General features: G+C 39.3%; 1 protein-coding gene and 1 long non-coding RNA gene across 2 annotated transcripts in view; one reads left to right on the top strand and one right to left on the bottom strand.

The window, feature by feature from the left end:
* Positions 1-21,123, bottom strand: LOC144583572 (uncharacterized). Its single transcript, XR_013537432.1, has 2 exons — positions 20,990-21,123; positions 1-16,398 (listed from the first exon to the last, which is right to left on the bottom strand). It is a non-coding gene; the product is annotated as an uncharacterized LOC144583572 (long non-coding RNA).
* The window catches only part of ERP44 (endoplasmic reticulum protein 44), a 56,024-nt gene extending 34,461 nt beyond the window's left edge, over positions 1-21,563 (top strand). Inside the window, exons 8-12 of the mRNA XM_020806763.3 lie at positions 1,740-1,856; positions 10,017-10,128; positions 12,130-12,271; positions 14,712-14,814; positions 21,045-21,563. Coding sequence (XP_020662422.3) covers positions 1,740-1,856; positions 10,017-10,128; positions 12,130-12,271; positions 14,712-14,814; positions 21,045-21,146 — 576 coding nt within the window. The 3' untranslated portion in view covers positions 21,147-21,563. The remainder of the gene's footprint in view (positions 1-1,739; positions 1,857-10,016; positions 10,129-12,129; positions 12,272-14,711; positions 14,815-21,044) is intronic.
* Positions 21,564-23,884: the final 2,321 nt, after the last annotated feature.

Here is a 23,884-nt window from a genome sequence, read left to right on the forward strand (position 1 = left end):
TAAGTTTTAACATTTTAATATAGCAACAATTTTAGTTTATACATGGATTCCTGAGTGACAAAAAGATTCAATGAATAGATAGTAAACTTCAGTATGTTACGTGTGACGTTATTTGGTTTGGGTATGTATAAATCACTTTTATCTGCAAGTTCCTCTTATTTTCAACAAGAAACACAACAAAATAAAAGCAAAAAAGATACAGTGGTGCCTCGCATTACGACGTTAATTCGTTCCAGCGAAATCGCTCTAGAATGAAAATGTCATAATGCGAAAATAAAAAGCCCATTGAAATGCATTGAAACCCCTTCAATGCTTTCAGGGGGCTGGAAACTCACCGTCCAGCGAAGATCCTCCATAGGGTGGCCATTTTCGGTGCCTGTGCAGTGAGGAATCCATCCCAGAAAACAGCGGGGAGCCATTTTATTTACCAAGCGGCCATTTTGAAACCACAGACCAGCTGGAGGAAAATCGTCGTTTTGCGAAGAATCGGTTCCCGAAGCAGGGAACCGATCATCGCAAAGTGAAAAAAAAACATTCAGACCATCGTTTTGCGATTGCAATTGCAATCACAAAAAAGATCGTCGTAATGCGGTTTCGTCGTAATGCGTGGCAATCGTAAAACAAGGCACCACTGTATTGTGCCACTTTAAAGAGTAACTGCTATATTTTAATGTAAGCTTTTGTGGAACATTGTCCATTTCTTCAGACATATGACTTAGTGCTTAAAACACTCTCTGGGCAGTTTACAATTTAAATATTCAGGCTATGTATTGCATGCATCCCCCCCACACACACACCAGTTATCAGGTACTCAATTTATTGATCCTGGATTAATGGAAGGCTGAATTAGCCTTTCGCTGGCGACTTGAGCGCATCAGGATAGAACTAATTTCATGAGCAGTCTTGACTGCAGTACTACAGTTTAACAACTATGGCACAAGGCTTTAAGAGACAGTGATGTTTGGTTGCATTCCCCACGTTATAATAGTGTTTGGTTGTATTTCCTCTTGATTTGTCTCTGTGTGGTTTAACCATGTCAGAAACACCCATATTGATGTGTGTCGCCAAAGCTATTAATTTACAATCTGCTAACTCTATTCATTTTTGCTATGCTTTTCAATCGGAAGCGTTGATATTGTATTTGGGAACAAATGCATATGTCTGGCTACCTTGGATTCAGCTGAGTTTAAAATTCGGGCAACATTCTATATCAGAATAAACTGCTTACTTAAAGGAATAGAAGGAATTTACACTGTATGAAATTAGTGACTACGGTATTCGTGGTCTAAATAAATCATTGTTGAACTGCAGCCCATTTCATCAGATATCTGATAAATGAAGTTCACTTCATTCGTATATCTGATGAAGTGGGCTGCAGGCCATGAAAGCTTGTGCTAAATAAATAAGAGTCCTGCGGAACTCTTTATTGGTTTTGCTGCAACAGACTAACATGGCTTCTCATACCAAAATATCAAAGTGTAGTAAAATGGTTGTTGCAGCAATGTACTGTGAGTTTCTGTGTCAGCCCCATGCCAATGGCTCCTGCTGATATAGTATAGATCTATTTGCAACATACTGCTCCAAGAAATTATGGTAGGAATGGGAAAAGGTTACCACAGGATACTGAATTCTGTAGTATCTTCATTATAGGACTAGAAGTATGGCCTGGTTACTCTTTAATGATAAAATTCTTCTTTTGTGTTTGCTTATGGATAATTTGAAAATTGAATTTTTAACAGGAAAACGCTCCGGATATGGTTTACTTGGGTTCTATGACCAATTTTGATTTGTCGTTTGCATGGACTCAAGACAAATGCGTTCCTCTTGTTCGTGAAATTACATTTGAGAATGGGGAGGTAAGGAATGCCTGATTCTTCAGTATTTCTACATATGTATGTACATGATTAGACATGGGCATGAATCAGAAAAATGGTGATTTGTTTTGATTAATGATTTGACAAGGTTTACAAATAATGAATTACAAATTTACTATTTTTTCTTGCAAATCGACTAATCAATTTGACAATTAATTTTTTTTACATTAAAACCCTATAAAATGCTTCCATAGCACCTAGAGACATTACATTTGTAGGGAGGTTTCCTATAACTCTCCTCTACAAGCCCTACAACTTTGGTGAACTTTGGGTTTTGAATGTCCGGGTTATACACCCACAAGTAGGGCCCCACAGGAAGGTTCCCCCCCCAGGGACCTAGAGATACCAAATCACAGAGAATTTTCCCATGACTATCCTCTACAACCCCTCCATGTTTGGTGAAGATTGGATTTCAGACATTCAAGTTATATGCCCACAAAGTGGGTCCCCCCCAGGAAAATGCCCTTTAGCAGGTGGCTTAGGAAAACCCAGTCCTCATCAAACTTGGAGAGATTGTAGAGGAGAATCAGAGGAAGCGTCCCTGCAATTCAGGTGTCTCTAGGTGCCTTGGGGGCCATTTTGTAGCCAAATGAATAAACAAATTAAAAAATCACAAAAAATAATTGATTATTGATTCATTGGGTACATTGATTCGTATGACTACAAATCAACAAATTCATGATTTTTGAACAAATTTGGTGATTTGTTTTTTAATTTGTGCCTATCTCTATACATGGCAGATTCACATAAAACCAAAACTAGTTATCACATACTTTCCATTTACTTTATAATATAACTTTTTACCTCTGATTCACCAAACACTGGTCCTTTTCTTAAATTAGAGCAAGGATTATTACATATCTTATTCGTTATTATTCAACTATGAAATGTATAGTAAATAATATCCTTGACCCTTTCAGAAGTTACAGTATGAATGAGATACCTAAGAAATATAGCTATCAGATATTTATAGTAACCTAAGCCTTCTCTGAATTATTAACTAATTGCTAGAATCCAGCTGAAAAATCACACTGGTGTAACTCCATCAATGTAAATTTCAGCTGTGAATTGCTGCAAATTGAGAACTCAGCACAGGCATTTGCTACTGCCCACTGAGTTCCATGACTTGTCACACAATAGCAAAAGTCTTCACTGACTTTTTAACTTGTTACAGCACATAGATGACATCTATCCATCTGGAATTATGCCAGGAGACATAACTAATAGAATTTTGGCCAATAAGATTTAAAACACAGAAGTAGAGTATAAATTACACTTTCTCCCTCCCACAGACAGCACCTGTAACATTATTTGGGTTTGTTTGTTTGTTTGTTTGTTGCTTTTTGGATAACAGTGGAGCAACCATGTTATTTTTGCAAAGCAACATAATAACTGATATTACCTTCTGATGTTACCTTCTTATGAGCAATGAGTAACATTTGTTACTTCTAAAACAAAAGCAGATGAGAATTAAACACAAATAACTCATTTAGAGGGTTTGAACCATTTTTAATTTTTTTTCCAAGGTGGCTTTAATAGCTTTTACATTAAATGTGGGTAAGGTGTTAATCGGGGGGGGGGGGGGAATGTAACAAGTAACATCTAATGTGTTACTTATGTGTTACTTTTGAAACAACATCCCAAGGTTGTTTATCATGAGTATAGGGCTTTGCAATTATTTGTGTATAATTTTCATCTGCTTTCTTAGTTTCCTTTTGCCAGTGTTACATTTTTCTTTATATCATGCTGCATCACTTTTTGGTTACTGTACCAACATAGGTAAAAGCAGAAGAAACAGAATTGAGGGTTGCAGTTATTATTATCATATATCACAATTATAAAAACAGTTTCTATCACAGTTCTAAAGATGTTAGAGTACAGCCATTTCTATTGTTTGCTACATCATAATGTGGATGTTAGGAACTATTTGTGTTCTTTGGAAAAATTTATCTTGGAATTTTTGTTGAGCATGCATTATAAAAAACAATTGTGTATAACGAGAAGCTACATGTTTTCCTTGCAAGAGTGTTAAACTATGCATTCATTACAAGACTTTTCGGTGGTAAAACAGTTTTATTCATTTGCAATTTCCTGTGTGTAAGATGCCAGTTCTCAAGCCTTCTTAGATATTCATGATGAAATTTTCGTGTACTTTTCCCACAGTGCAATCAAACTCTGAGCCTTAGAAACCATCACTTATCATTATAAGTGTGTTTAAATTTCTGTCACTGCTTTTAATACCCTCTGCTACTGTTTACATAACCAGATGCTTTTAGACTCAGGTCATTCCAAATTGGCATTTTTTCTTAGCAACATTTGTTCCTCAGACATAAGCCTTCCTGTGCCTGTACAAGTGTAGAATTTTCAAAGTTTGAGATTTCTGCCTGTTTGACAGACTTAAGAGTTTTGATCAGCTACTGAATTACAAGTGATTTAAATGGCATGATATCTCGTATATGGGTAAAAATTGTTTTAAACCATGGTTTGAATTGTTTGAAAACTGAGTCCTCTTCCACTCCTCCATGAAAACATCACAGAGCTGGTGGATGTCAGAGACTTTGCACACCTCTACCTTCCATTTCAGGATGCCGCACAGATGCTCAGTTGGGTTTAGGTCTGGAGACATGCCTGTCCAGTCCATCATCTTTACCCTCAGCTTTGTTAGCAAGGCACTGGTAGTTTTGGAGGTGTGTTTGGGGTAGTTATGATGTTGGAATACGGCCCTGCGGTACAGTTTCCAAAAGGAGGGGATCATGCTCTGCTTCAGTATGTCACAGTACATGTTGGCATTCATGGTTCCCTCAATGACCTGTAGCTCCCCAGTGCCGGAAGCATTCATGCAGCCCTGGACCATGACACTCCCACCACCATGCTTGACGGGAGACACAACACAGTTGTCTGTATCCCTCACCTGGTTGCCGCCACATATGCTTGACACAATCTGAACCAAATAAGTTTATCTTGGTCTCACTGGACCACAGGACATGGTTCCAGAAATCCATGTCCTTAGTCTGCTAGTCTGCAGCAAACCGTATGTTGGCTTTCTTGTGCATCATCTTTAGAAGAGGCTTCCTTCTGGGACAACAGCTCTGGAAACCATTTTGATGCAGTGTTAAGCATATGGTCTGAGCACTGACAGGTTGATCCCCACCCCTTCAGCCTCTGCAGCAATGATGGCAGTATTCATGTGTCTATTTCCCAAAGCCAACCTCTGGATATGACGCTGAGCACAGGCACTTAACTTCTTTGGTCGACCATGGCAAGGCCTGTTCTGAGTGGAACCTGTCCTGTTAAACCGTTGTATGGTCTTAGCCACCGTGCTGCAGCTGTTTCAGGGACATTGTCACTTAGGGGTGTACTCACTTTTGTTGCCAGCAGTTTAGACATTAATGGCTGCGTGTTGCATTATTTTGAGGGGACAGCACATTTATACTGTTCTACAAGCTGTATACTCACTGCTTTACATTGTAGCCAAGTGTCATTTTTTCAGTGTTGTCACATGAAAAGATATACTAAAATATTTATGAAATGTGAGGGGGTGTACTAACTTCTGGGATATACTGTATATGCAGGACACATTCTCTTACACTAAGAAATAACTCCTCCCAAAAGTCTGACTTCTTCTAGCTTTTCATGTTCATAACGTATTCAGAGGAAGAAGAGTGGGTTCATGGCAAGATGGGAAGATGAGAGGAAACTCTTAATCTTCCTAGTTAATATCACATCGTTGTCATTTAGTCGTGTCCAACTCTTCGTGACCCCATGGACCAGAGCACGCCAGGCCCTCCTATCTTCTACTGCCTCCAAATTCATGTTGGCCGCTTCTATGACACTGTCCAACCATCTCATTCTCTGTCGTCCCCTTCTCCTCTTGCCTTCACACTTTCCTAACATCAGGGTCTTTTCCAGGGAGTCTTCTCTTCTCATGAGATGGCCAAAGTATTGGAGCCTCAGCTTCAGGGTCTGTCCTTCCAGTGAGCACTCAGGTTTGATTTCCTTTAGAATTGATAGGTTTGTTCTCCTTGCAGTCCGGGGGACTGTCAAGAGCCTCCTCTCAGCTAAAATAATTATTTCTGGCAGCTGAACATGTGCTTACATTAGCAACTGTTGTTAGCCTTGGATCTAGATTTGGGCCATTGTTTGTCAGTTGCTGAACTCCAATATTAAGATCTTAACTACACTAGTCTACAATTATTTAGAAGTCGTCTTCTTCAGAGAAAAATGTGCTATTTATTACATATTTTGATGTGCTGAATTCAGATATGACAATTAAGACAACTGATTGGCTACTGTTTCTTTTACATTTTACGTCTTACATACATGAGAAGGAACAAGCCCTTAGCAGGAATGAGGAGGAGGAGCCGTCCCCTCAGACACCCACTACAGAGGGATACAAGACGTTTATACAGTGTTACCCACAATGACTCAATTGGGAGTGTAGGAGGAAAAGAGTGGGAAAGAAAGGAGAGAGGAGAGCAGAAAAGGGACGAAGACGGGAAAGGACACAATAATAGAAAGGTATCTAGTGATGGAGGTGAAAGAAGGGATAAAAGGAGAAGTGGATTGGGAGGCAGAGGTAGAACAGAAAAAGAAGAAAAAGAGTGGTGAAAAGGAGGAAGATATGCCTCTGGGATAGGGATGGCTGGAAATGGAGGATCCCTGGACTCGGAAGAGAGTCAAGATGAAGCTGCCTATTTAAGAAATAGAGGGGAGGCAGCAATAACATATTGTAAGTCCGCCCGAGGATGAGAGAGAGAGAGAGAGAGAGGAGAAGATTGGAGAAACGGGAACGAAGGAATAGCTGTGCAACTGGGTGAGGGAGAGCCAATAGAATGGACTCTATGTGTACATGACAGAGGAAATTCTTTGGAAGAAGGGTGTCAGACTGATGTAGATAAATCAACACATGATGCCTACAGAAAGGGGGTGGGCTTGACACCCCTGTTGAACCATCTGTCCCAGCCTGAGGAAGCCTACTGATTGCAAATGCTTTGGGGTGAACCCCCATTGGTGAACTCTTTTGTCACGCCAGAGTAAAAAGGCAGTTAAGTTAAATGGAATGTGTTAGAGGGGCCCATTCGCCCCACCAAGGTTATTCTTCATAGTTCTGTGTCAGGCAGTGAAACCTACAGAAACTTTTTACATTTCACATTTTAAAATGAACAAGTGAGGCTGAAGTCTTCTAACAGAAAACATTCGTCTTGCAAAGCAAGACCATAGGAACATTCATCTTGTGATTAATCAACCCCATCGCCAAAACCATTTGTCTTGAGAGTTTTTCGTCCCACAAGGCATTCGTCTTGCAAGGCACCACTGTATATAGTTGAAGCTGGCCAGACCATGTGGCACATGTTGGTTTACTCTTAGATTGGTCTAAGAGTAAACCAACAAAATTAAAATAGTATGGGAAGGTATTCGTTTCCTAGGGTTCAGAGTATGACAGAGCAAAATATAGCCCCTCGAGGACAAGATAGAGAAATTGTCTAGATGGCCATGCCCAACTAACAAAAAGGAGATACAGAGATTTTTGGGATTCACTGTTTATTATAGGCAGTTCACCCCCTTGTTTGCCCATATTGCCACTCCTTCTAAGAGATCTGACAAAGAAAAAGGCTTCTAAACAGATCTTTTTCGATCGTTCCAATTAGTTTGATGTAGTTGTCTTTTATCAAAGTACTTGGGATTTTTGTAATCTGAATTCCTAGGTATTTTGCTCCTCTTTAAAACCTGTCATTTCTACTAAATTTTGGGTCTCTTTTTTTCTTCATATTTTTAGTCAAAATTTATGTTTATTTACTTTTAGTCTGGATGATTCTCAAAAAAATTATTGTTTCTGTTAATTTCCCTATTGAATTTATTGAATCCTCTAGACTAAAGACCATGTCATCTGCAAACGGATGTACTTGATATTCTTCTCCTCTTATTTTGAGTCCTTTTATATCTCTGTTCTAACTTGTAATAATGTTTCAATAAATAATATAAACAGTAAAGGAGATAATGGTCATCCTTGTCTTGTTCTTTTTTGTATTTTTATATCCTGTATAATTTCTCCATTTATTCTGATCTTCGCTTTCTGTTGTCTAAAGATAGTCCTTATTGCCTCAACGAAGCCCTTTCCTGCTTCCATGATGCAGAGAGGGAGAGAGAGAGGTTTGTGTGTGCAAGGGAGGGAGGAATGATTTGAACCCTGTGGTGTTCTCTCTCCTAATGTATACCATGCTAAAGTATGGTTTAGTGATGCATACAAACAGACCAATGTAACTATGTGAGACATTCTGCCTTAGTAGCTAACTTCTGTGTTTTGCAGACTTAATATTTTTTCCTTTTTAGTGAATTGGCTGGAATCCTATGGACAATTGCTGCTCATTAACAAGGGGCTAGTTGCATTCCTGTCTCTTGCCCAACTTAGGAACACAAACAGCACATTGTTAATGAGCAGCAACTTACCATTGCAATTTATGCAGTTTCCTTTCAATTGCCAAGATAATTCTGGCCACTTTTTACTCCTTCTCAGTTAAAGCAAAAGTATATTTGCTAACAAACTGAATCTTGCAGCTCTGATGTTGGATATATTTATAACTTTTCTTGTACAAATTAAGGCTTTTATAATCATGGCACTTGCCTTTGCATAAGGCCTGCTAAAGACTTGATTTTGTATGTAAACATACATTGTATTTATTTATTTATTTATTTATTTATTCATTCGTTCATTCGTTCATTCATTCATTCATTCATTCATTCATTCATTCATTCATTCATTCATTCATTCATTCCATTTATACCCCGCCTGTCTGGTTATTACGACCACTCTAGGCGGCACATATATACAAAATAGTGCACTTTAATATGCTAACCATGGGTTGTGCAGTTTCTGCTATTAAATCAGTTATGTTTTGTATTTTGATAATGCATTAAGCATCAAGTATCAGATGTGTCACATGTCAAAACAATAAGGAAAACTGCTTTTCATATGTCTTGAAAATTCTACACAGCTGCATTAATCTACAGTAGATAAGTTCAGCAAAATTGAAAGATAACCTACAGTGCAGTCTATACTCAAAAATATGATGTAGCCTCTTATGTCAGCACAGTTGCCCTGTACCTACACAAACCCCTTGTGCTAGCTGATCTCAGCACAACTGAATATGCCAGCCCAACTGATGTGTTGGTTTGAGGTCAGAGGGTAGAAGAGATAAAGAAGGTATGGGGAACAGGTGGAGCTAAGACTTCTCGCAGACTAAATTCACAGCTGCCAAAGTTAAGTCTGGGTCAGAGTAGGCATAAATAATTTCTGATATCTCTAGGCTGAGAGGGACTTGGATTTAGCACATTGTATGCCAGCTCAGTGTCAGGTGAGCCAGCCCTCAGCTGTCTTGGCTAGTTAAGATTGTGCCCCTACTTACTTACAAATAAAGATAGCTGGATTTAAGGAAGCTCTACCTCCTTGTGTATAAAAAGAAAGTGATATTGTAATGATTGCCCAGACTAGTGGTTTCCACTAAATGAGATGGTATACAAAAGCCATATGTACATATCTACATTCATACATACATACATTTTCCTGTAGAATCGTTTTCTTCTCCTTCTTTACCAATATCATTTGATATTGTTAAAGTGTTTAAGTCTATCTTCCCATGCTTTTTCCTGTCTAAGTGTCTCAGAGAGTTCTTATTAACACTATTTTGACCTATAGAATATTCCTGAGATTGCTAGAAGGCAGAAATAAGCAGGTATATTGGCAAGCTGGTCCAGGTCCCAAGTCCAAACCTGAGCCTTTGTTGCCAAGTCCCTATTAAAAACAAGTGGAGGGATGGGTAGGCCGTGAGTGGAGTCCAAGTCATTGGGGCAAAAACCCAAGTGAAGTCATCAATGGGACTTAAGTCCGACTTGACAGCAAGTCCCGCGACTCAAGTCCCCATTTTTGGTAATAAAGTTTCTCTTGCTATTTTTAAGTGTTCGCTGAAATATAGTCTTTGTGTTGTTCAGAATAAGTTGCTGATTACATCAATAAAATTAATAATGTTTGTTTTGTTCTAGACTAGTTTACGGTATATAGTTACACAGAAGAATTATTGTGCTTAAGTAAAATCTAATAGAGAGCTGAAATTACTGTTTGCTTTGTTCTTCTTTCTCTCTACATAGGAACTGACAGAAGAGGGGTTGCCTTTTCTTATACTCTTTCATATGAAAGATGATACTGAGAGTTTAGAAAAATTCCAGCAAGAAGTTGCACGGCAGTTAATCAGTGAGAAGGGTAGGTTTTGTTGCCTTGCATGTTGCATTTAATTGAGTCTGTGTGTATTAATGTCTTCAGATCTGGAACATTAAATGAAATGGGGAATCTGAATTTTGATTAAGAGATTTAATGTGCAGTAGATCTTGTAGAGAGTAATTTTTAAATACCTGCCATGACATATTTTACAGCCACTGACATAGTGTGTGTAAAATCCAGGTTATTTTGCACCTGTGGGCACATAATAAAATTTTAGAAAATTTCAGGGACATTGTCATGAAATCTAACAATGGTAACAGATTAATAAATTTGAAAGAGAAGTGAACTAGTGCTCCTAAAACTGCATGGAGGGCAGATGTGAGGTCTTGTATCTCAGAAAACAGACACACTCCTTTGAATTTTTACTTTTCTCTCTCTCTCCTCATATTCCCAGCACATTCCAGCCAGTTGTCCCCTTCTTTCATCATCATGGTCAAAAATGCATGCATATTCCTCCCCTCCCATAGACTTCTTCCCCAGTTTCAGATTACCGCTCTTCCATTTGTTCTCTGCATCCTTCCCCATTAGTGACATGGAGTTTCCAGGGGAAAAATAGAATTAGAAATTGAACTGACATTTGTCAGTGAGATAAAAAGTTAAATATGATTTAACATGTGATTTAAGTTTGTTTAAATTACAGTTGCTGAACAAAACTTTTCAATATCCCATAGGTCTTTGAATTGAAATATTTAACGGAGGAAGGAACAGAGTGCATTTGATTTAAATCAAATTGATTTAAATCATGATTTAAATCACAGTTTATTTTTAATTAGATTTTTTGATAATTAAAATTAAAAAATCATTTTATTTAAATGGTGATTTAAATCAATTTGCTTTTTAAAAATCATATTCATCCACCCCAGGAGGGAAGCATGTTTACGCTTAATGCAATATAAATGCTATATTCAAACGAATAGAAAATGCTCAGTAGAAATTTGTATTAGAAAGCTTGTCTCTAAATTTTATAAGATGTAGTTCCTTCACCATTTTTCTTTAAATTTAAGGGAAAAGATGTACTAAAACTCCTAAAATCCATTTATGAAATGCACTGGTTGTCCAGCCACCTACTATGAACAATTCTTTCATTGATGTTGTTGGAGAAGCTGCACTTTTACTGCCACTGTCTAGAACAGTGGTGGCAAACCTTTTTGAGCTTGCGTGCCTAAACTGAAAAAAACAAACAAACAAAAAAACACCAGCAGGTGGCAGTGGCAGAACTGGAAGTGGCAGTGGAAGGGGGAATCCTGGCATGGAGGTGCATCGAGATCCCACTCCGGATCCACTACCAGCACCAGCTGCTCTGAATCCACCTGCCAAAGCGCCAGCACCGCCTTCTCAGGTTTCGCTCATGAGGAGGGGAGTAGTGATCCAACGACTTATGGCTCGCATGCCGGCAGAAAGGGCTCCGCATGTGCCATAGGTTCTTCATCACTGATCTAGAATGAATTGCACTACTTTGTTCAGTTTCAGATTGCAGCAGTTAGGCATCCATTAATTGCTGAATATTAAATTTTACGAAACAATAATTTTTCCAATAATTTCTTTAAATTCCACATCATCAGTCCTCGTCTCAACCTAGGTGTCCCAGTCTCCTCATTGTGTTACTTCATATCATCTTCAGTCACCTTCCTCAAATGAGAGTAGTGACCACCTCGAGCCACATATGGTCTCCTGCTGGCCATTACATCTTCTCACTAAGCCTGTTTCTGGATCTGCTTGGGCTGAAAGGCATTCTGGGGAATAAAGATGCCAAGTGACTAAAAATAAACATGTTGCTTTGAAGTGTTCCTGGACACACACACAAAAATTGGTACTTTGATTTTTAAAATCATATCTGTAGAAAATTCATCACATTTGGAGCGACATTAAATTAAGAAATTGATTATACAGAAAACCAAAAATAGTTAGGTCTTTTGCTGTTACACTGCTCTGTTTATATTTTTATTTTTTTAAAAACTGAGATCTGTTTTTTTTTATTTGAAGGTACAATAAATTTCTTGCATGCCGATTGTGATAAGTTCAGACATCCACTCCTCCACATTCAGAAGACTCCAGCAGATTGTCCTGTTATTGCTATTGATAGCTTTAAACACATGTATGTCTTCCCAGACTTCAATGATTTATCGTGAGTACACATCTATCCTCATTTCCTATCCTTGAAAAGGAAGGTGGGCAATTGTTAGGGGAGGGGGTGATTCAGTATGACTAATTGCAGTAGTTTATCAGTAATTCCTCATTTATCTGGTGAATGTCTGACAATATGGAAGATCAAACAGTTACAATGGTTTTCTGTCTGAACACACTGATGTGGTTCAGCAGCTGAAGATCAGTAGATTCTTCGGGCTGGTTGTATGGAAATACTATATAAGCCACTCTTTAGTTCCTTATAGTAAGTGCAGGATATCAATACAATGAATTATAAATATTCCTAGAACTATCCAAGGTATATGCAGGATCATGAGAACTCCTAGAAATTCCTTGTGAAAGGTAATAAACACTTCTGTTTTAAGGTGCAGTATAGCATAACGCAAATATGCTGCGTGCCAATAACATTAGTTTGTCTGATCTCTTAGATACTATGCTTGTCTTGCTAATTCTATATCTTTCAGGACAAAAACTGCATACCTTGAACATATGTAGACTTTTGTTCTGTTTTGGGATCAGTTCTATCACAATATTATAACTATAACATTTTGTGTCATAAGCTTTGTCCTCAATTGTTAACTTCAGTGTTTATTTAACACTAGTTAAGCTCTTAATCTTCAGAGGTCTGACAGTTGCAAAACAAACAAATGGAAAAAAAACCAAAAAACAAAACAAAACCCAGAACACTGCCTGCTGTACTTGAATGGACTTTGGTGTGAGGAAAACAGTAGATGATCTTAGAAGAAATTTGAATTGATGCCCCTTTGGTGTTCATCTCTGGTGTTTGTGCAATTACTCTAGTGCTGGAGAAGCTTTCAAAGGCATTTTTGTCAATACAGCTACCTGACAGTCATTTGTATTTGTAAACTGTGCATTTGCCACCTGCTGTTCTCGGCTGTATTGTGGTGAGCAGGGGATTGAAGGGAGCAGACAATGAAGTTACTGGTTAGCCCCGCTCTGTGGGAATTAATGAAGAGAAGAAATGCTTGCTGTGCCTTTAGGAGATCACAAGGAAGAAAAAAGATATCATAGGGTAACGTGCCCCAGGCCCTATTCCAGCTCTGAAGCAAAGCGTCAAAAATAACCCCTAAAACTCTGAACCTTGTGTTATTGACTTAAAAATACTTTGCACATATGAAGTATGGTCAGCCCCTACTAAGTTTTTTACATTGTTTATGGTTTGAAATAATGCTCATTTTCTGAATGCAAAGTACATGTCCAAAAGAGGACAATTGCATAGAAACTCTGCCTGTTTTCCCTTATAAAGGTTAAATAGCTTACCTGATCCCTGTCTATCTCACAAGCCTCTGGCACTTTGTTAATTGAAAAGAAAAAAGAAACAATTAGTTACAAGGTGAATAAGAAAAATGTAGGTGTATAATAAAAGACAAAGAGAAGAGAAAGTTGGAAATGGTTTAAAAATTGGGAGGAAGTTACATAATAGAACCAGCAATGCAAGTGTATTCAGAAACCTCCTCAAAGTTTGTAGTCAGTTTCTAAAGCTGTAGCAGGTACAGGTGTTAGTAAACAAGGGTGATGTTGGTGATGGTCTCTTCTATTGTGATGCCTAAAATATGGAATAGCCTTTCAGGAAAGATTTGCTTTCCTGCCCAATTTAAGTAGGCTTTTATGATGGTACTATTTTGGTGGAAATTTTATTTCAGCTTTTTAAAATGTATTCAGGGCTCACTATATAGACTTTTACTGTTCATAAAGTTTTTAAAGTTATTTGTAATTTACAGTTTTTCAGCTTAACTGTTAGATTTGTTTTAATCCCTTTGTTGTGTTGTATTGAGTTTGTTTTCATCATAAAAGAATGTACATATCCAAATACAGTGGGGTCTTGACTTACGAACGGCCCGAGTTACGAACATTTTGACTTACGAACTGCTCTCATAGGAAAATATTGACTTGACTTACGTACTTAGATATGAGTTACGAACTGAAAAAACGTGGGAGGCAGGGAAAGTGCAAAATTTGAACTTTCAGTTAACTGTTGGCCAGTGAAAAGGGTGCCTGTCTGCTTCCTCACTCCTCCCAGTGTTTAGAGAGTGGATTGGGAGTCTTCAGACTGCCTGGTACTGCCTGGACTGTATTTTCCCTGCCTTCCCTGAACCTTTCTTGACCTAAGAAAAAAAGAGACAAAATATCCCCCTCTAGTGGTCAAAGGCGGAATAGCAGCTTCCCATTAGTTTCTATGGACGGAAAAGAGCAGATGCGGATCAAATGGTTTTCAATGCATTCCTATGGGAAATGCAGATTTGACCTGCGAACTTTTTGAATTGAGAACCGCCTTCCAATACGGATCAAGACCCCACTGTAAATCTTCCCACGGCTGGAGTAAAGAGTCTGAAATGCTCCTCGTTTTATGTGTCAGACTTCATTTAATTTTATCATTTTGGTGGGAATTATTGTTTCAGAGTTCCTGGTAAACTAAAGCAGTTTGTACTAGACTTGCACTCTGGGAAACTGCATAGGGAATTTCATCATGGCCCAGATCCAACTGATGTAGCACCTGGTCAGGTAAGAAAGCACATGTTTCATTGTCTCATGACTAGGTGGGAGATGAAATGTGCAGTGTCTGTCAAGCCTGAGCTTCCAGTTTCCCCATATCCTGGAAAAAAAGTCTGTGTTTATACTGCATGGATTCAGAAGTTGAGAATGAATTGTTCACTTGAAATAAAAGGTACACAAAAATGAAAGTAAACTCTGTTGGTCACGAAAAGAATATTGTTCAGATGTGACTTTTGCAAAACACATAAGTGAATCCTTAGTTTCCCTGTGTCAATTAATGTGAGAGTTGGATCTCTGTTTATACATTTGATGTGGCAAATGATCAACCAGGCCTAGTGCTGTTTGAAAACCAGAGCCTAGAATTAATATCTTATGAGTAAAATTATTTGTTGTCTTCTCCTTAACTCACGCATATGGGTCTTGATGCCTGTACAGAACCTTCCTTGAAAATTTACATAGATGACCGCTTTTGGTGAGAACACTGGCCTTTCCTCCAGTGTGCATAAATCTCTATTCACCTCCATTCCTGTTGTCCACCATATTAGCAGCAGCTTTGGAACATTCCCTTCTTTGCTGGAAATCATATCCTTTGACTACTGAGTAGTTTCTGGTCAAGATCAAAGGTATGACACTCAAACAAAGGCCTCAGAGTACTATAAAATGTCATAATAGTCCTTGGTAATTTGACCTTAGTGATCTGTCACAGCTGAATATTTATTCCTAAAAGAGTTATTTTCAGTGTGAACCATATAATCATGACAATCGCATCAAAGTTCATCTGGATGTTATCGTATATGTCATTTACTTGCTCCTATCTGTTTACCAGAAATGTGGCTTCTGCACTTGCTTCATCTATGTTAAGAGGATGAAAATAAACCATTGTTTTCACTCATGTTGAACTAAACAGAAAAAATTAGTCCAAACAATACAGGTCCTATGAATGTAACTATGCCCTGTGTTAATGGATGAGTTTAAGCTTCTGCAGTCTAATGATGTGGACAGGACCCTTGGAGAGGTGAAGGCTATCACATGTCTGGTGGACCCTTGCCCTTCCTGACTCATAAAAGTTTTCAGAAAGAGACTGAACAAATAAGAAGACTGGTGTATGCCTTCTTGCAACAGGGTAGGATCCCAGCATGCTTAAAGGAGGCATTAGTAAGACCATTGTTGAAAAAGCCTTCCTTGGATTCCACAGTAGTGAATTATTATTGACCAGCAACATAGCTTCTGATATTCAGCCCCTCTGGGAGGGGTTCTGCCTCTCTCTCACATGACTTTGCCCCTGCATGCACACACAATTCTGTCCCTCCCCAGCGTGCGAGATTCCATTGCGATCAGGACCAAAGGAGCTGAAAATGATGGCTGTGCGGAGGAAGAGAAAAGCTGCATGGAGGGAAGCAGAGGCGGGTGCCTTAGAGGGAACCTTGCCAACCGGTCTCTAATATTCCATTCTTGGGCAAGATGCTGGAGCAGCTTGTGACTTCTCAGTTTCAGGGGTTCCTGGATGAGATGGATTATCTAGATCCATTTCAATCTGATTTCAGGTCTGATTACGGGATGGAGACTGCTTTGGTGGATGATGTATGCCAGAAACTGCAGGGAGAGTGATGAGTTTAAATTGTAGGCAAATACTTAAGTCAAACAAATATATTTCAGTTACAAGCTTTTAGTTTAAATAAGTTACAGAAAAGAGCTTAATTTTTATTTCAGTCCAAAAATTCAAGAGCTTATAGTCTTAAAAAGCACATGTATAAAAGTAAAAATCAATAAAAGAAATACATTTCTTAGTCTTTTAGCATATTTGAACACACATACTCTCCCAGCCATCTGCCAGTTAAAATCTATGAAAGTGTGTGAGTTGTGTACACTGTGGTTTGAACTCTATTTACTTGGTATTTGAGAAAGATATTATAATAGGCCTGAGATTACTTTTCTTGTGTCCCACTTTCATCTGAATCAGAAAATAGCCTTGCCTTCCTTTTTCTCGTCCACTTCCACTCCTCTGGAGTCTTCCTTACATCCTTTGGATGTAAGGAGAGCACCGCCATTTTATGTCAGTAGGAAATATCTGTTCCGTTGTGCAAACAAACTCTTTGTTCATTATGCAACAGATAAAAAATGTCTCTTGGTGTCAAGTCAAGACTTTACTAAATTGTTTTTTGTTTGTTTGTTTTAATCACACTGACACATCGAATGGCCTGTCTTCCTGTTCTGAGGGTACACAGGGCCATTCAAAAAGTGCATTAGCTGCTTCTATCCAGAGTGCATCCCTGCAGGACCTCTACAGGCCTGCTACCAGAACTCAGCCATCAAAATTAACCAGTCTAGGCAATGTACCCTCTAACTTTCAACTCTGCTGGGCAGGGCTCCACCTCTTTCATGAACGACTTTGCTCTTGCACGCATGCCTCCTGCCCATGCACAAAGTCCTGTTGCAGCCGAAACCTAATGCAATTGCTGCACGCAGGAGGAAGACATCTGCACGGAGGGAGGCAGAGGCATGCTCCCAACTTAAAGGGAACCTTGAGTCTAGATGTTAGTACACAGAGTGATGCATTGTTTGAGAGGGCAGCTCTTTCCGCTTGATTCAGTGGTTTCCTTCCAACTCTGTGCGGCACAGAGAAGAACAGTTTGCTTGCCCTTAATGTGTCTTTATCTTTATTAAATTACAGTCATACCACCCATACATAATGGAAGCCAATCAGGAGAAAAAAAAGATTTAAAAACAAACAGAGAGAAAGGATAACAAGTAGCATATACAGTGTTCAAACATCTTGCAAGTGACACAGCCCTTCTGTGAATTAAGCCAGGAAAAAGTTGGCAACCTGAGCAGTTATACAGTGGTACCTCGCTAGACAACGACCCCGCCAAACGGCGAATCGAATCCGCATAATGATGACTTTTTGCGATCGCTATAGTGATTCGCAAAACAGTCATTCCAATGGGCGATTTTCGCTTGACGATGATTTGGTCCATGCTTCACGAACCGTTTGTTCGCAAGACGACGATTTTTACAGCTGATTGGCGGCTCCGCAAAATGGCTGCCCTATGGGTGATCTGCACAAAACGATGAGGTAATTTCCCCATTGGAACGCATTAAACGGGTTTCAATGCATTCCAATGGGGAAATGGGTTTCGCATGACGATGATTTCACTAAACAGTGATTTCTATGGGACGGATTATCATCGTCATGTGGGGCACCACTGTATAAGGGTTCTGGTCTGACAGGTGGTAAAAGAGTAGCCACTTATCTGAGCGCCCTTGAAATTTATGCAACGGGGTGAATCAGGTCCCTCCTAATTTGGTCATTTTTTTTGTTCAGTCGTTTAGTCGTGTCCGACTCTTCGTGACCCCCTATATAAAAGGGTATGTGATAAGAATTGGGGTATCGTGCCTCCATGTGGCAGTGTCTTTCTTGGCATGGGGTTCCCTGATATCTGCCTTCAAGTAAAGCTGATGGTACAACATTTAATCTTGTGAGCATAAATGCTCTACAGCAGAGGTCATCAACCCCTGGTCCGCGACCCGGTGCCGGTCTGTGGGCTTGCTGGAACGATCGTGGATACGGTCCTCCACTCCCCCCCTGCACACATGCACGGTGGGAGTGTCATGCTCATTGCACTCGTGCAGTGGTTCCCCTGCCCCCTGCGCATGGAGTATGCTCTCCCCAGCTGGTCTGCAGCCCCAAAAAGGTTGGGGTCCGCTGCTCTACAGGCCTGGGGTGTTTGAAGCATAGTTAAATAACCTGCGGGTGGCCTGTATGATGGAAGGATGCCACTTGCCAGAGGGGAAAAGGTTCTATTTGCTAAGGACAGAAGTTCTTGTTTCTCAGTATCAAGAAGTCACTGACTTAGTGCTCTGTAGGCCTGTTGCTGTCCAATCATTAGACTGTTTTTGCTTTAAGACACGGGTAGCAGATGGAAGCATGACAGCCACCGTTATTGTGGACGAAACAAGCAACAGCTGTGATACTGCATTTGGCCTCATTGAGGGCATATTTGCAGTGGGCAGTCCAGCTAAAATTATATTTAAAGTTTAGCCCCAGATATTTCAACTCTTTAATCTCTTCAAGGACATTCTGTATTGTCTAGCGGAATTTCTTCCAAGACTTAGAGAACATCAAGATCTTAGATTTTTGAGCATTAATGGACAGAAAGTTATCATCACAATAAGCCACAAAAGCCACTTTAGGCCCAACTGGATTAAAGATAAAACTACAGCAGCGTCTGCATTTAAAAAAAACGGGATTTGCTGATGGCCAAATTTTAGAAATGGCCCTCAGGTGTCTTCCGATAGGGCCTCAAGTCATTTATGAACAGGTTAAAAAGATAGGGGGCCAAGACTTGCCCTTAATTGTGGTTCTTTGAGTGGTTTTCTGTGAAGTAACAGAACCACTTGCCTCCTTCCAGCACTCTGGTTTGTTTACTGTATTGTGGCAGGCTGAGGAAAATAGCTGAGGCATGTTCAAGCCTGCAGGCTAGGAGGGAGAGGCTGAGTTTCTGCCAACCTCAGTTCTAGAACATCCAGAGGGAAGGTTTGTGCATATGTGTGCGAGTTTACAGTTGGCTACTCAAAGAACCACTATTCGCAAATAAGAATCTGTTCTTACCTGTAATGTTGCTTTTTGACCAGGGACATTATCTATCCTATTTTATTTATTTATTTGATTTCTACCCCGCCTATCTGGTCTACTCGACCACTCTAGGCGGCTAGATAAAAATATGGTAATCATTGTAATGCAGTGTTGGCTAACCTCATTATCTTTCCAGCATATCAGTTATTCTTCCTAAAATGTCCATGTGGTAGTCATTTAAGAGGATGGTTCACCAGTCTGGTATTGTTATTTTTAGTATTTTAAAAAATATAATGAAAAGGTTTTGAATTAGTAATGCAGCATGTTATTATTAGTAATTTCCTCCCCAGTACAAAGGATCAGAATCTTAAATTCCTTTGAAAAACCTGCCCTCCATTTAAAAAATCCTCTGTGGAGCCATACAAGTTCAACAGCACCTTTCCTATTTTTTTTAAGTAAAAGCTTTTTTAGACTTTCAAGTTATCAGAAGTTATCAGAAGAATATACATTAAATATAGAAAGTATTTGGGAAGGCTTCATTTAGATTTCCAATAGTTCTTAAAGCAACAGCAACTCTTTATGCACAATGCTGTATATTGCAGAAATGAGAACTGATTATAGAAAACAATATTTTTCCTGAATCAGGGCTCATCTAGACAGAGCAAGTGCTTCTCCCTCCTTCGTGCCAGTTGGTGTCATTTGGTCTCAAATGAGTGTAGACCTTACCAGGATGTCTGTCCATATTTACCCCTAAAATCCTGATTTTCTCCTCTTTAAAATATCAGCATATTTTAAAGAAATTGTTCAAAAATATTTCAAAAAGCCTGGAGAAATGCTTTTTAAATTATTTCTGTGTTACCTTAGTGCTAGCAGTGAAAGTTCTGATGAGTCATTTGCAGGGAGATCCATTGCTCATCCGCTTCAGAAGTGAGCTGCCTTTCAAAAATGTGGGGGGGGGGACTTTAAAAATAATCTCTACTTGGCTTTAATTTGTTATTCTTGTTGTTTTAGTACATGAGTGCTAAATTGAATGCTTCCTGTCTGGGAAAGTCTTGCCACCTGAAGTCCATCCAAGGGTTATTAAGGAACTGAGAAATGAAGTGTTTGATCTCTTAACTAAAATATAAAACTTGTCCCTTAAAATGGCCACAGTGCCAGAGGACTGGAGGATAGAACATGTCACACCAGTCTTTAAAAAGGGAAGGAGGGGGGACCAGGGAAACTACAGGCTGGTTAGCCTAATATCTGTTCCAGGGAAGATGGTAGAAAGCCTCATCCAAGATAAACCAGTGGATAGCTAGACTAGATGGGCCCTTGGGCTGATCCAGCAGGGCTCTTCTTATGGTCTTATATATCCCATGTACAAGGTGCATTCAAAAAAACTGCCTTAGCCCCAGAAAGCCATTGTTCCCTCCCCGCTCCTCACCATTTATGCCAATATAAGGTTTCCATCATCCAGCAGTAGGAATAATGCCAGTATCATCTGAGCACAACCAGATACATATAATAGAACAAATGTTCAACCTGAACAAGCCCTTAATTCATGACAGTGGGGGATTTGACTTGATATCTGCTTGGTTCGCAGTATACTTCTACCACATAGTAACTTACATGTTTTATCTAAAATGTTTGCAACTTGATTTAGAATATCATTTCTTCTTTTCAGCCACTTCAAGACATCGTAAGCAGTCCACCTGAAAGCTCATTCCAGAAGCTAGCACCCAGTGGACATAGGTACACCTTATTGCGGGAAAAAGATGAACTCTGAAAACTTGGAATCATCTTGCAAGCCTTTCAAGCAGCAGCATTGACTCCTGTGGGGTGGAAATAGGAAACTTATATTTTCATAAATTCTGTGTATTTTTTTTTTGAATAATCTTTTGTTTTGTTGCTCCCTGGGGTTTGTAAATATGTGTGGGTCATTTTGGACAACATCTTTCCAAAGTTCTTATTGCTGCAAATTGTTCTGTAAAACTTTTCTAATCCAAATGAAGGTGTTGTCATTGCCAACAACATGCTGTTAACTTGCACTATCCCATTAAACAGAAAGTCTGGGTTTCCATTGGTGTAATCTGGTAGTGTGACTGCCTTATATTTCTCCTCCATATGAACATCATTTTGTTAATTTGTTATTGAAGGGATATTCTAGATACTTGGAAGGGGAATAAATTACAATTTTACAGAATTTATGTGGTGGCACCTTAATTCTTATAGCTGTATTGTTGTTGCTCTTTTTTAAAGGAAATGTTGGTATCACTGTTCTGAACTCAGCTGCCCTATATATCTTGTATCACAAGGAAAAAAAGAAAGCACTATGACATGAAAATAAATTGAGTATGGCATGACTGATGCGAAAAAAATGGGACAAGTTTTTAAAAATATTTAAATGCCTAATTATTAAGGAGAAATCATTAGTACAGAGAACTATAAAATGTACATTTTTCAGGAAAAATATAAATAGAATCTTAGGTTATAATACTACTTTTCAATTCACAGTTATTATAAATTGAAGAACTACAGTTGTGTTCAAAATTATTCAACCCCCAATGCTGTAAAGGGGTTTAGGGACTATAGTGTACATTTGGAATTGTATTCAGAATGAAATCCCACAAGGACGTTTTAAAGAACCAAATGCAACTAAAATAACATCAATTGTTTATGTAATACAGTAGTAAATGTTTCTTTTGTGGTTTCTTCATTGCCACAATTATTCAACCCCTTAAAGACTACCACTCTGAAGAAGAGAGGTTCATTCAGGTGTTTTTGATCAGGTATTGAAAACACCTGTGGATGTCACCGAGCACCAATCAAGCATAATAAGCACCTTTATAAGCATAATATATAAGCATAATAAGCATAATAAGCAGCTTTAAAAGGACTGTGATACTCAGCTCCTTCTAGACATTTACTGGTGTGGTTACAAACATGGTGAAGTCAAGAGAATGGTCCAGGAAGACAAGAGAAGAGGTGATTTGTCTTCACAGGAAGGGCAATGGCTATAAGAAGATTGCAAAGAAGTTAAACATACCAAGAGACACCATAGGAAGCATCATTCACAAATTCAAGGCAAAGGGCACTGTTGAAATGCTACCTGGTCATGGAAGAAAGAAGATGCTGACTTCGACTGCTGTGCGCTACCTAAAGCGTAGAGTGGTGAAAAGTCCCCGTGTGACTGCTGAGGAACTGAAGAAAGATTTGTCAGATGTGGGTATAGAAGTTTCAGCTCAGACAATAAGGCGCACACTGCGTAATGAAGGTCTCCATGCCAGAACCCCCAGGCGCACCCCCTTGCTGTCTCCCAAGAATAAGAAGAGTCGACTGCAGTATGCCAAAAGTCATGCGGGCAAACCACAAAAGTTGTGGGATAGTGTTCTGTGGACTGATGAAACAAAATTAGAACTGTTTGGGCCCATGGATCAACGCTATGTTTGGAGGAGGAAGAACAAGGCATATGACGAAAAGAACACCTTGCCTACTGTGAAGCATGGCGGAGGGTCAATAATGCTTTGGGCTGTTTTGCTTCTGCAGGTACAGGGAAGCTTCAGCGTGTACAAGGTACCATGAATTCTCTTCAGTACCAGGAGATATTGGATGAAAATGTGATGCAGTCCGTCACACACCTGAGGCTTGGGAGACGTTGGACCTTTCAACAGGACAATGATCCCAAGCATACCTCCAAGTCCACTAGAGCATGGTTGCAGAGGAAAGGCTGGAACATTTTGGAGTGGCCATCACAGTCACCAGACTTAAATCCGATTGAGAACCTCTGGTGGGACTTAAAGAAAGCAGTTGCAGTGCGCAAGCCTAAGAATTTGACTGAACTGGAGGCTTTTGCCCATGAAGAATGGGCGAAGATACCTGTAGATCGCTGCAAGACACTTGTGTCAAGCTATGCTTCACGTTTAAAAGCTGTTATAACTGTAAAAGGATGTTGTACTAAGTACTAAGATTGAATGTCACTTGGGGGTTGAATAAAAACTAATAATGATGTGAGCACAGAAAAGACATTTGTGGTTATTTCATTATAAACTTAAGGTTATATTTCTCTGACCTACAAGTGCCTCTTTCATGTAAATGTAAGCAAGATGACTGAATGATCAAAATCAATGTCAAAATGGCCAAAACATTCAATTTCAGTGGGGGTTGAATAATTTTGAACATAACTGTATATCCTGTAAATATGTATCCTGTCTCTGCAGCTCCACTCATCATCAGAACTGGTCACCAACACTGTCATCTACAACAGAAGACAAAGACAAATTCTATGACGATCTGGCAGCTACTATTAAAAAAATCCCTGAGAGAGAGCTGTTGTTCATTCACGGAGACTTTAACGCTAGAGTTAATGCTGATCACAGTTCTCGGCCCACTTGTCTAGGCTGTTTTGGCATTGGGAAGATGAACGAAAATGGCCAACGCTTGGAGTTTTGCTGGTATTTGTGCCAGCGACATGTTCTTTAATACAAAGCTTCGACACAGAGTCCCTTGGAGACATCCAAGATTGAA

This window comes from Pogona vitticeps, chromosome 6 (assembly GCF_051106095.1).
Source record: "Pogona vitticeps strain Pit_001003342236 chromosome 6, PviZW2.1, whole genome shotgun sequence".
NCBI classification, from domain to species: domain Eukaryota; kingdom Metazoa; phylum Chordata; class Lepidosauria; order Squamata; family Agamidae; genus Pogona; species Pogona vitticeps.